The 12,506-nt window shown below is 38.9% G+C and overlaps 1 protein-coding gene across 3 annotated transcripts in view; it reads right to left on the bottom strand.

Annotated features, from left to right (window-relative positions):
• Positions 1–12,506, bottom strand: part of LOC150089581 (phosphatidylinositol-3,5-bisphosphate 3-phosphatase MTMR4) — a 371,703-nt gene that overhangs the window by 86,022 nt on the left and 273,175 nt on the right. For all 3 annotated transcript variants that reach the window (XM_090389550.1, XM_090389552.1, XM_090389551.1), the window contains exon 10: positions 9,571–9,735. In XM_090389550.1, coding sequence (XP_090245676.1) covers positions 9,571–9,735 — 165 coding nt within the window. The remainder of the gene's footprint in view (positions 1–9,570; positions 9,736–12,506) is intronic.

Below are 12,506 nucleotides of genomic sequence, written 5' to 3'. Positions count from 1 at the left end.
AATGAGGCTCGTGATAGACAAGAAAAATGTATGGGATGCATAAAAATTATCAGGTGACACAGAAGCCTACGGCAGATATAAGCTTATTTATAATTAAGTCACAAATGAGGTTAGGCAGGAAAAGACAGATTACAAGAAATCTTTGGCAAAGATGCAAAGAAAAACAACAAAGAGTTCTTTACTTATGTAAACTCTAGAAGGAGAGGGATGAATCAGATTGAACCACTTAGCATAGAAGGGTTGACTATTGATGATCATGCTCAGGTAGCTGTTAAAATGAATGAGTAATTTGCATCAACATTCACACGAGGAGTTATTCGATGAGGGGAATGCCAGAAGTTTATCAAACTAACAGGGAGCTAAGTGATTTTGTAATAACTGAGAGCAAAGTGGAGGAGAAATTGTTGAAGTTAAACATAAGGAAGGAATTTGGGATGGATGGGATCCATCCAGTTATATTAAAGGAAGCAGCAAAGGAAGTAAGCAAGCCCTTAGCCATAATTATAAGAGCTTGGAAGTCTGCATGGACTGGAGGTGTGCGAATGTATCACCAATTCGCAAAGAGGGGGTGTTTCAAAAGATGACACAAGTAACTATAGACCTGTTAGTTTGACTTGTGTTCTGGGAAAAATAATGGAGTCACTGGTTAAAGAAGCATTGCAGGATATCTAGACAAAACTGCAGTAATAGTTAAGACACAGCATGGGTTTGTTAAAGGGGGGGTCTTGTCTGACCAATTTGATTGGATACTATGATGTGGTCACAAAGGAACTGAATGTCAAAAATAATTTTGATATCATATACTTAGATTTTAAGAAAGCTTTTGATACTGTTGCATATGGAAGACAGCTGTACAAATTGGAGAGGTATGGCATTAAGGGTAAGTTGCTACAATGGATAAAGGGACGGTTGAGTGGGAGATGATAGAGTGATAATCAATGGACACAGCTCTTTGTGGACAAATGTTATTATTCGAGTTCCCTAGGGTTCTGTGAAAGGCCCATTGTTGTTTTGGGTATTCATCAATGATATTGATGAAGGTATATCAGGATTAATGTCCAAGTTTGCAGATGATACAAAGGTTGGCAGGTTTGTTAACGAAGTAAACACAGTCCAACTGGATCTAGATAAGCTGGGAAAATGGGCTGAGAAGTGGCAACTGAAGTTGAACATTGACAAATGCAAAGTACTGCATATGGGTAGCAATATCTCAAGAGAAACGTACCAACTGTGTGGTACTACATTCAGGGAAGTGGAAAGTGAAAAAGACCTGGAGAAAATTATGCAGTCAAATATTAAGTTTGCTGAGCAGTGCAGATGGGCTGCCAGGGCAGGTTATGGAGTGTTGTCAATGATATATAGGAATTTTGCTAGCAGGGACAGAGAGGTGATTATCTGCTGTACAAGCCAATGGTCAGATCAAACCTAGAGTACTCTGTACTGGAGGCCTCATTTTAGGAAGGATGTAGAGTTGCTAGAACGAGTACAAAGAAGGGCGAGATCGGTGAGGGGAACAAAGGGGTGCTCTTAACAAGAAAGGCTTAAGTTCTGCAAATTGCAGCATCTGGAGAGTAAACCTGCGAGATGACCTGATTGAGGTGTATAAAGCCTTGGATGGGCTGATCAAGCTGAAAGTTGATGGGATTCTTTCTCTTGCTCAGATTATGGACCTGAGAGGGCACATATTCAAATTGAGGAAAGACAGTTGTAGAATAGATGTGCAGAAATTTGCCTTTAGCCAGAAGGTAGTTGATTGGTGGAACAGACTTCCATCTTTTGTTGTGCAAGTTGATAGCCTAAATAAATTGAAGGCTGAACTGAACAGGCATTTGGAACAAATAGAGGGGCGACATGGGAGGGTTTTTTTTTTTTTTTTTTTGGCTGATGCTGCATAAGCTTGCTTTCTTGCATCGTATACCTCTGCTAATGCTAATAATAATAGTTTAAATAAAGCCAGCTCTCATAAAAGACTATACCCCTGAAGAAAGGCTTATGTTTTGCAAATAACAGTGCCAGGAGACTAGGCGCCTGCAAGGTGATCTGATTGAGGTGTATAAAGCCTTGAATGGTTTGAGCATGCTGAATGCTGATGGGATTCTTCCTCTTGCTCAGAATAATCACCTGAGAAGGTATAAATTCAAATTGAGGAAAGACAGATGTAGGATAGATGTGCGGAAGTTTGCCTTTAGCCAGGGGGTAGTTGATTGGTGGAACAGACTTCCATCCTTTGTTGTGGAAGTTGATATCCTAAATAAATTTAAGGCTGAGCTGGACAAGTATTTGGAACGAACGGAGGGGTGAAATGGGAGCGGTTTTTTTTTGTTTTTTTTTGGCTGCTGCTGCATAAGCTTGCTTTCTTGCATCGTATGCCTCTACTAATGCTAATTAATTAGCATAACCAGGAAACTGTGGAAGGGTGGAGATCAATAAAAATGAAATTATCTAAACTAGATTTACAGTCTTTTATTAAAGGCTTATTTATTTAAATTATTCTTATTGTATTTTAAAATTTTTATTATTTTTTTTCCTCCCAAAAATTGTCCATTCAGCTGAGATATGGAGGTCCCAACTTGTGATTAATTTTTCATTAAGAGGACACTGTCTCGGGTTTATTACTGTAAGTTCCTCCAAGTCTTTTTTTTTTTTTTTTTAACTCCAGTCTCCACTGGGTAATTACTGGCCCAGTACTTTGTGTGACTACAGCACAGTATAAGGCAGGGATCGGCAATCTGTAGCTCTGAACTACAGGTTTTAACTTTTAGCCCACATATATGACAAGCGTGGCGTGCAGCGGGTACGAGCAGCAACGTGAATATAGCCTGTACAAATACAGCAGGGATAGCATAATGGAGAATGTGAAGTGTGCAATGTAGTTTTCCACAATATAACATAAAAAACCACATTCAAACTGCATCTCTCCTACAACATCTTCCATTCCTCCCTCCAACAGCTTTTAACAACTTTCTGTCTCCTATCATCCAACCTACAGCCAATCAAACATATTTGAATATTGTGTAATGATCAAGGCAGTGCCAGAAATCTCCAACTCTGTATCTTTTGTGATGGCATGGAACTCTGAAGAGCCAGTCTAAATGTGCGGTGAAGGGTGTATGGCATTCAGCATGTGTATGTTATATGACTGGCCTCTTAGCTACTAGGGAGCAGTGATCACACAAATACAATGTGAGTTGCTACTTGTACCCATCCTTAGCCACAAGGAGGCAGGCCATCTGTCTTTATGCTTAGCATAGAAGGGACAAGCCTTCTATGCTAAGCATGATGGTAGGGGAGCCCAAAGAAGGGGAGGCAAACAGATGATAATGAACATCGATAGGAGGTGGACTGAGAAAGGTGGCATCCTCCAAAGCTAAACAGGATGGAAGATAACGAGCTGCTGTAGTGGGTGCTCCCCTATGTAGGGGAGGGCAAAAAGATGGAATCTCAATGTAAGAGTTTCCTTAACATGAATTGAGGTCTTCAGGGTTCTAGCCAGGCCAAGTATCTTTAGCTGTTGAGCCCTAGATGCTTCCAGACAAGATGATCCTGCACCAGGAAGGAGTTAAGAATAGCAGTATTTTCCCTCAATAGGAGAATCCCACATTGGGGCAAGGTGCAATCTTATTTATTCTATAGACTCCAAGATCTCTTTCACTTTTTTTTTGTGGAAATATAGCCTCATGCTATAGATACAGCATGAGGCTATATCTCCACAAAATCATTTGTCTCTTTTCTTCCAACCAACAGCTAATCAATTGTATTCTGTAAACCCAAACACTCTTTTCTGACTAAGTTGGTCTAAGATATGTTTTCACTAATCAAAGAGTAACTTTCCTATACCAGACAAAAACTCAGCTGTCCAACAACTCGGGAAATGCAAGACGTAATGGAAGTTAGCAAAGAACTCAGTATACGAGGTGCTACCCCAATGTTCCCAAAATGTGAATGTTGCACGGACACTAATGTCTAGTATGAACTTGTGGCAATAGGTAACGCTGCATACATCCTCTGTGAATCAGTGTGCGGCATGGCATCTGGCTGGATAGAATCATTGAATATTTATGCACAATTCTTTGGTGGTGTTTTGCATAGTTTGCAATTGTTGATGGCTGATATGAGAGAGCAACATGCTTGCATCAAGTTTTGTTTTATTCTTAACAATACAGCAGCAGAAACCCATAAGAAGTAGAAACAAGCTTCTGGTGACAATGCTTTATGCCAGAAGATCTACTACTGGTTTTACCATTTTAAAAATGGTCGAATGTCAGTTGATGACGACGATTGTTCTGGGTGTCCATCAGAGAGCACCACCCCGGAAAATGTTACAAAAGTTCAGGCGGCGATCCGTAAAGACCGCAGACAGACCATCCACAATATCTGTGGCATTGTAGGACTATCGTGTGGCATGTGTCAGCAGATTTTGTCAGACGAGTTGAACATGAGAAGGATTGCGGTCAAGTTCATGCCACGGTTACTGAGTGAAGACCAAAAGCAGCATTGCATGGAAGTTAGCAGAGATCTTCAAGAATGGGCCAGGGGTGATCAAAACTTCCTTTCTACAGTTGTCACTGGTGACAAGAGTTGGGTATATGGATATGACCCAGAAACCAGGCAACAATCATCCCACTGGAAGAGCCCATCTTTGTCCCAACTGATGAAAGCCCGACAAGTGAGGAGCAATGTGAAGTCCTTGCTGATCTATTTTTTTGACATTGATGGGATTATCCATAAGGGATTCATCCCTGCTGGCCAGACCATCAACACAAAGTTCCTAAAATACTTCTATGATCTTCGATGGTTTACTCATCAAGGATCATAGAGGAATGACCCAACAGGATGAGAAGACTATGTATTTTAACCATATAATTAAGGAGCAGCAGCTTTCTCTGACATCCATGACACTATTTTGTTTATTGTGAGCTGCAGTTGTCTTTCAACAGAACGCATATTCTGTAAATGGCAAGATATTGCTAGGTCATCATCATAGATGTCTACATTACCCAGAATGTTCTGCACTAAATTGTTTATTCTAAGAGCAAAGAGTACCACAGTAAGCACAAATCCCTGTGGTACACCTTCCCTTTTGACAACAAATCGCACAACAGCATTGTGATAACTCACTTGAAAAGTTCTATTTTTAAGGAAATTTTCTATGATCATCGGGTGTCAACCTGTGAGTCTTGTGGCACGCAGATCTTGAAGAATGACATAGTGCCAGGTGGTGTGAAATGCTTTTTCAATGTCCCAGGCATACCATGACAAGATGTTCTTTTCAGATAAAGGCATTCCATACGTTTCACTCAGCTTTCACCATATGGTCTAACATGGATCGGTTTTTGTGAAAGGCTGTAATGATTACATCTGATGATTGAGTGGGATTCCAGATACCATATGAGTCTGTTGTGTATCACCTTTTCTAATGTCTTGCCCCAAGCAGCTGGTAAGGATATTCTGATCTTTACCAGGTTTAGGAAAAGCTAGCACTATTGAATGACACTACAAGCTAAAGCAGTCACTTACAGAGAACATCCAATTCAGAAAAAGCAATAGGCAGTTCGATGCCTTCTTGAGGTAAAATCAAGAAAATCAAAATTACAACGAGGTAAAATCTTGAATCTTGCTTAAAGGTGTTACAACACAATGTAGGATCCTGTTTAGAGCATCCTGAAGTGCCAGAAATGTAAAGGATTGATTATATGGAAATGATAGTCTTGTGCTGAAATTTAATTTGCATTGCTCAGCCTTTATTTTATGCTTCTAAAAAATGTTTCATATGCAGATATATCTGAGATTCATGCAAAATTTTCTGCCATAGCATTGGCTATTTCTACTGTAGATGACAAATCTTGCTCATTCCATCTCAATATTGGAGGATGCTGGTGGAAATCTACCATTCAGTTTTTTATTTTGTTCCAGAGTATTCTGCTGTTCATATTCTTTGTTATAGTAGAGACAAACTGAATCCAAGAATCTGTTTTATCCTTTTTCCCTTACAAACTGTACCTTTGCTTTAAGTTTTTGCAATTTATAAGGTTTTCAGGGATATCAGTTGGATGCTTACGAAAAGGTTCCATGCCAGTTTTTTTCTTTTTTGGAAAGTCATCAAGTATCATTCCACCACTGATTAGCACGATTAAAAGGAAAAGTACAAATTTTGGGTATGGCATTGGTTGCAGTAGTCAGAATCTGTGTTATTATGTATTGTGACTGTGTGGAATCATCAATGGGTTGGTATGTGATGATTTCACCATCAAATAGAAGTTTGAAGCAAATAAGTTCCAATCAGCCTTTGAAAATTTCAATTATAAACAAGTATCTGCCTGAAGGATTCTATTTGTTTGAATTTCCCAAATTATTGGGTAGTGGAAACCAGATTATCAAGTCTACTGCTGTAGTTGTTCTAGTGGAGAAATGAACGTAAGTGTTCAGCATCAATATTCAATAATGATAGATTATGTTTGTCAAGCAGCAATTCCAGAAGTTTCCTCATCTGCCTGTATGTGAAGATCTCCAGAGCAGATGTGCATAAAATCCCCTAATAAAAAAAAGAGAGGTAGAATTTGTAGAAGCTCTTCCAGGTCATAATAAGTATATTCTTTGTTTGGTGATATGTAGATTGAAACTATTGTTAACATGATTCCTAAGGATACACGTACTGCCTCTACTTCTAAGGATGTCTGCAGTGGAATGCATTTAGTGGGAATTCTTGAATTTACAAGAATGGCCATACGTCCATGCACTGTATTATTGTTATTTATGTTAGGATGACAGATAGTGTAGTTCTTGATTATTGGAATTACCTTTGGAGATAGGCTATTTTCTAGTAGACATAGTTTGCTGGACTATACTACTTGTTAGGCTTTAGATATCATTGATATTGCTACATAGGCCTCTACAATTCCTCTGCACGATGTGATCCATTATTTGTTTTTAACAGTTGCATTTGATTCAGTTTGTTTTTCAGTCAGCCAGTGTCTGCCATGCTGGTCCAGTGTGGGTTGGCAGATTGACTGTATTTAGCAGTCATGGGTTTGAACCTCAGTCTATTCAGAGTGTGTGCTATTTCACTCCTTCTCCTGACTACTAGGTTATGGAGGCCGTTTACCTTTTTTACCAGTCTGTTTTTTAGGTCTGGTCTTTTTGTCACTTCAATTTCATTGTTTCTTTTTTCAGGAAGATAAGACATTGAGTGTCCATATCATCTTCTGCATACAGATCTAAGATTGTTTCATCCAGGTTGTTGTTATCATCTGTATCCCTGTTCATTAAATTTGGCTGAGTCTTCATTGGAACTGGTGTTTTGATTTTCATGGTTTTCTGATGAAGAGTGGTATGCCATTGGTGGTACTGTAATTGGCATGATCTATTGCCTGCTGTTCCTATGAGGCTAAGAATATTGCTGGAACCCAACCTGCAATTGACATTGTTGGTGGAACTGACACATATCAGTTTGTGCCACTGCTGACTGGTATTTCTTTGTTGCTGCATAGGTATGTTTTGGAGTAGCAAGCATACTTTTTTTCTTTGCTTCCTGGTAAGTCTGCTCTATTTTATATTTTTGGATCTTTTTTCCGGTTTTCCACAGTTCGGAGGACTTTGAGTAAGTGGGTTGGGCCTTGACAGTTCGGACAATGTGGTGTTTCAGCATCACAGCCCATTTACGTGTGGAATTTCGACCCACAGTTTGGGCATACTGCATCCCCTCAACAGACAGTTTGAGAATGCTCAAATTTTTGGATTTTTGGAACTTATAATATCAGATAGGATTAGGAACATAGGATCTTGCAGCTGTGATAGCTGGCTTTAATATAGGGAGATAAATTTAGTATACCAACTGTAATGATAATGTTCCCGTGGGAAGAACTCACCATCTTTTCTGATCAAAAATCATTTAGCTTGCATAACTTTCTGATCTTTTAACCTATGGACTAGTTTATCTTTTGTAAGATGATCAAGCCCCACTCTGCAACTGTCCCTTTAGAGAAATTTAGTGTTGCATGTGGGGTAACTTGTACTGGTATACCACCAAAGGCTGAGAGTTTCAGAAGTCTTAGGATTGTTTATGACTAGCAGTTTCATATGTAGTCATTGGATCTAAGTTGTTTTACCAAAAATGGTGAAACAATTTAGATCTGGCTGACTTAGAATCTGCTGTGTTTTCTAAAGATTTCTGTATGAGGAATGGGAACAAAATACTCACTTTTGTTTGACAAGTGGAAGATAAGGAAAAATGGGCACTCCTGTTGCTCTGTGTCAGTACACAGTCTTTTCAACTGCGATGTGTCGTGGTCAGATTAATTTAATTTACAGTAAGATGAGCATTGAGGCTGAATTGGAGGGTAATTGCCAAAATCCATGATTTGCTCTTTTTAGCCTTGGGAGAAGTAGCTCTTTCCCCCCAGGTTTTCAACACATGGAAGCAGGAGAGGTGCCAACCAGCCACCAAATGATCAGAAGAAGAGGGCAGTGACATTGCTGGCAGGGATTAGCATTGGTAAAGGAGGCAACAATAACGTTGTGAGTGGTCAGTAACATTGCAATCAGAGGAGGGTTTATGAAAAAAGCAACACACACCCTAGAAAAAACACTAGATAATTGTACTACGAAAATCACTTGGTAACTATCACTTCACACTTGGAACCGAATCATTTATGTTCATGTACAACCTAATGAAATGGATTTAATCCATGTGGACTTTATTGAAAGTAAAGCCACAGTTTTTCCTGAAAACTGTCAAAAGATGTAATATTACTAAAAGGCTATTCATCCTTGTTCAAGCAATGTAACTATGACTACAAGGTATTGCTATTAATTAACAAGACTTCATCAGCAGAACAACATGTGCCACCTGTAAAACAAAGGCATGGCAGTTGACTTTGAACCTTTCCCTAGTAGTCTGCCAAATCACGTTCCAACATGCTCATTTGCTTTGCAGTGAGATAGGTTTCATTACAACGCTGTCCGCATCCAAGAAAACTAACCAAAATATGGACCAGGTAAGGATGCTGATTAGAAGTGATTGTCATTTAAGAATTAAAATGAATTAACACAAGGCAATTATTTTGAAGGGGATAACTTATAAGTTACCAAATATTTCATTATATTTATTTTATTGCAACAGTCTCATTATTTAATAGCCACACCTCGTATGTCAGAAAATGGAATGGAAGGATTTAGGCCACCTTCAAACTCCTGATTTATCTCCTTATAATTACCATATATTTGTATTATCTCAGGGAGCATCTTGGAGGGTGCAAGTATTTTTATAAAAAAATAAAGGACACACAGTCCTAGATACACTGCCACACATAAATGCAAAGATCATAAATTATAAAAATGTCCATTAGATTTATTATTGCTGAGTGTACACACTCTTTTATAATCAAAAGCAAGTCAGTTTTGTAATTTATAGTGACATTTTGTAATTTATAGCATACATCACATATTTTCGATAAATATTTAAAATTTTCTCACATAATTACATTGAGAATTTTTGGTAAATAAAATACAAATTGTGGATGAATTGTAATTTTTTTACCTACAGTTTTATTTATTAGCTGTAAAACAATTTACCTTTTTCCGTGGGACATAGAGAAAATTATGAAAATGAGGTACAGAATGAAGATAAGCCCAAATAGAAAAAGTCCTATCATGCACATTATGCTGTTTTCTTTCCTGACCATTATTACACAAGAATGTTCCAAACAAACAAGAATAAGTATGTAGAACCAGTTTTATCTAAAAGAAAAACAAAACAAATGATATTTAAATCCATTTTAATTTGATTTATTGGAAATCCTTCTAACTCTTATTAAACATTCTTTTTCAAATCAAGAATAGAAAATTTAATATAACAGCCTATAATTTTAACCATTTAATAATTATATGATGACATATATATGCAAGGGTCACTCAAGATTATCTGGACTTTTTTTTTTCCCTGTACATATACATGTTTTTTTGATTTTGTCAACATATGCATATCCCTCATATGAACATATGCATGATCATCGCTCCTTTTCAAATTATTTTCCTTGTACACAAACATAAATCCACCATGGCAGCTCACATGACATGATACATTGCTGTGTACCAATAATTTATAGAAGTCTGAATTTAATTCCTGTCAACAACTAAAGGAATTTCTGAAGCTGTAGTTAGCCAATCTCATACAGAGGGAGTTGGGTTTCCCAATGATTTACTGAGCACACATTTGTCAGCCGACACAACATGCAAACCAGCCTACGAACACACACACCTATAAAAATACAAGCGAAAATGAGCAACAAGCTCCAGTGCCATATTTGCATTTTTTGTACAGGGAAACACTTATTCCATTGTAGTGGCAGACAGTGAGTTTATTCTGTTTCTCATTAATGCTCTTCCAGATACTTTTTCACCTGAATGAGTGAAATCACTGAGGATCAATCGCGAGCCATAAACAAGAATGACTAAAGATCTTCCAGCACAAGGTGGATGGGCATTTTCAACAAAATTGTAGTAAGAAGATTAATACCGTTAGGCAGCAGGATAGCAACTTACAGTTTCTTGAACCTTTACTTGCAAATTGCCTGGTAAACACAATAGCATAGTAGGCTACTGTAATATTGCACATTAATTGTTGTCTGATACATAAAGAGTGGGTTCTGGCATTGAACTGGGCAGCTGATAGCCAGATTAGCAGCCCCCCCCCCATTTTAATTCATTTGAGGGCATCTACGCTACTCTACTCTTCAAGCTCTCATAAAGACCCATCAGAATGCCAAGTTGGCACATAATTTCCTCACCCTCTCAGCAAAGACATCCTGCTTGGCCAGATCAAAGGCTTTCAATCGTGTTTGGCATAAAAGTCTTCTATACAGGCTTCCATCTGTGGATAACCAATTACAAAACACAGTTGGTTTGCCAACTGTGTTTTGTAATTGGTTATCCAGTTCTCTCTCTCACGCTCACTGAGGCTGATGGTAGATGGCTCTCTGTCTTCTAACTTCTCCACTAATGCAGGTGTCCCCCAAGGTTCAGTTCTTTCCCCCAAGACAATGCATTCATTCATGGTCCTTGAGGCTATTGCAGACATTCTCTCAAATATGCCAGACAAGCTGTGCTTGATACCTGGGAGTCTAAAACGCTGAAGGAACTGATATTCGGGTGACACTCGTCAAGTGGACCTATCGGCAAAGTCCACACGGTCTGTGACAGCCAAATCCTCTACTTGAACCTTCACGATGGTGGCTGTTAGTAATCTTCGGTATAACCCCCATGCACAAGCGCACGTTGGGTGACCACTCAGGTGTAAACCAACATAAGCAGGGGTCAAGGTGTGGTACCCACACCACATGAAGGAATGCCGCCCTTTGTGTTACCAGGCAATACTAGGTGGTAGATGACTCATCAACCAGTGCAATACCACCACTTTGCTTATTGGAGGCTTGAAGTGGTGGAACCTATGTTTAGTCCCAACAGCAAAGTTCCGGTCAACCATCTGCCAGCTCTTCCATCATGTAGTATGACTGATGTCCTTTGAGATTATGATGAACACAGTGGCGAGATCCAATCTTCCTTACATTTCGAGGGTACAGCTCTAAAACAGTGTTCACGGGGTAGCTGCTAGGTAGTACACCGAACCGAACCTATTGTAACTCTCTAAGTGGCTTCCGGATCAGCTAGTGTGTAATCTTGCTGCCTCTACTGTGCCAGATAGTGACTGGATGGAGTCCAAGTAGTGTGTACGTGGGGGAGGGGGCATTGTCGAGGCCACACTATGTCAAGGATCTGGGTATATTCTTACCATGTGTATGCCATATCCAAAAATTTCATTACTTCATACAGCATGTCCCCCCCCCTCACTTTTTCTTACATTTGACTACACCACGAATTGTCAAATTATTAGATCAAACTTATCTGCAAAAAGATCTAAACCTCCTAAACATTTCTTTGTTCATTTCACAAATATACGTGGTCTCAGTTATAATCTCAACGATGTCCGTTTCCAGTTACAATCTACCAAACCCCATGTACTTTTTCTGACAGAATCTCAGTTATTGGTTGATTCAACACTGCTCAACTCAGTTGCCCAAATTATTTGCTACATGATTCCTTTTGCCTCAAAGGTGGTACTCTGACAGGGAATATCGGAATGGTATACCCATTCCGATATTCCCTGTCAGAGATTTGGTAATCTGGAATCTCTTCTTTTTTTTTTTTTTTCGATCTTCTCTAGCTTAAAATCTCTCTACCTCATTCTCTCAACTCCAGTAATCACTTGGAGCTCTTTGACTTTTTCCAGTCCAACTTTTCTAACAGTGAGGTGATTTTAATGTTCCTAACTCCAACTGGTTTCCACCAGTTGGAGTTATGAACTCCAAGTCACACTGACCCAGCTAGTCAAGATGCTGAGGCTTTTGCAATTACTAATCACCTTGCACAGATTGTTCATTTACCTACCAAAATACCGGACAATCCTAACCATACAGCCAACATGCTTGATCTTTTTCTCAAAAACAACCCTT

Source organism: Mastigoproctus giganteus, chromosome 2 (genome assembly GCF_048544385.1).
Source record: "Mastigoproctus giganteus isolate SK-2022 chromosome 2, ASM4854438v1, whole genome shotgun sequence".
Lineage (NCBI taxonomy): Eukaryota > Metazoa > Arthropoda > Arachnida > Uropygi > Thelyphonidae > Mastigoproctus > Mastigoproctus giganteus.
This window is presented reverse-complemented; position numbering and strand designations above follow the sequence as displayed.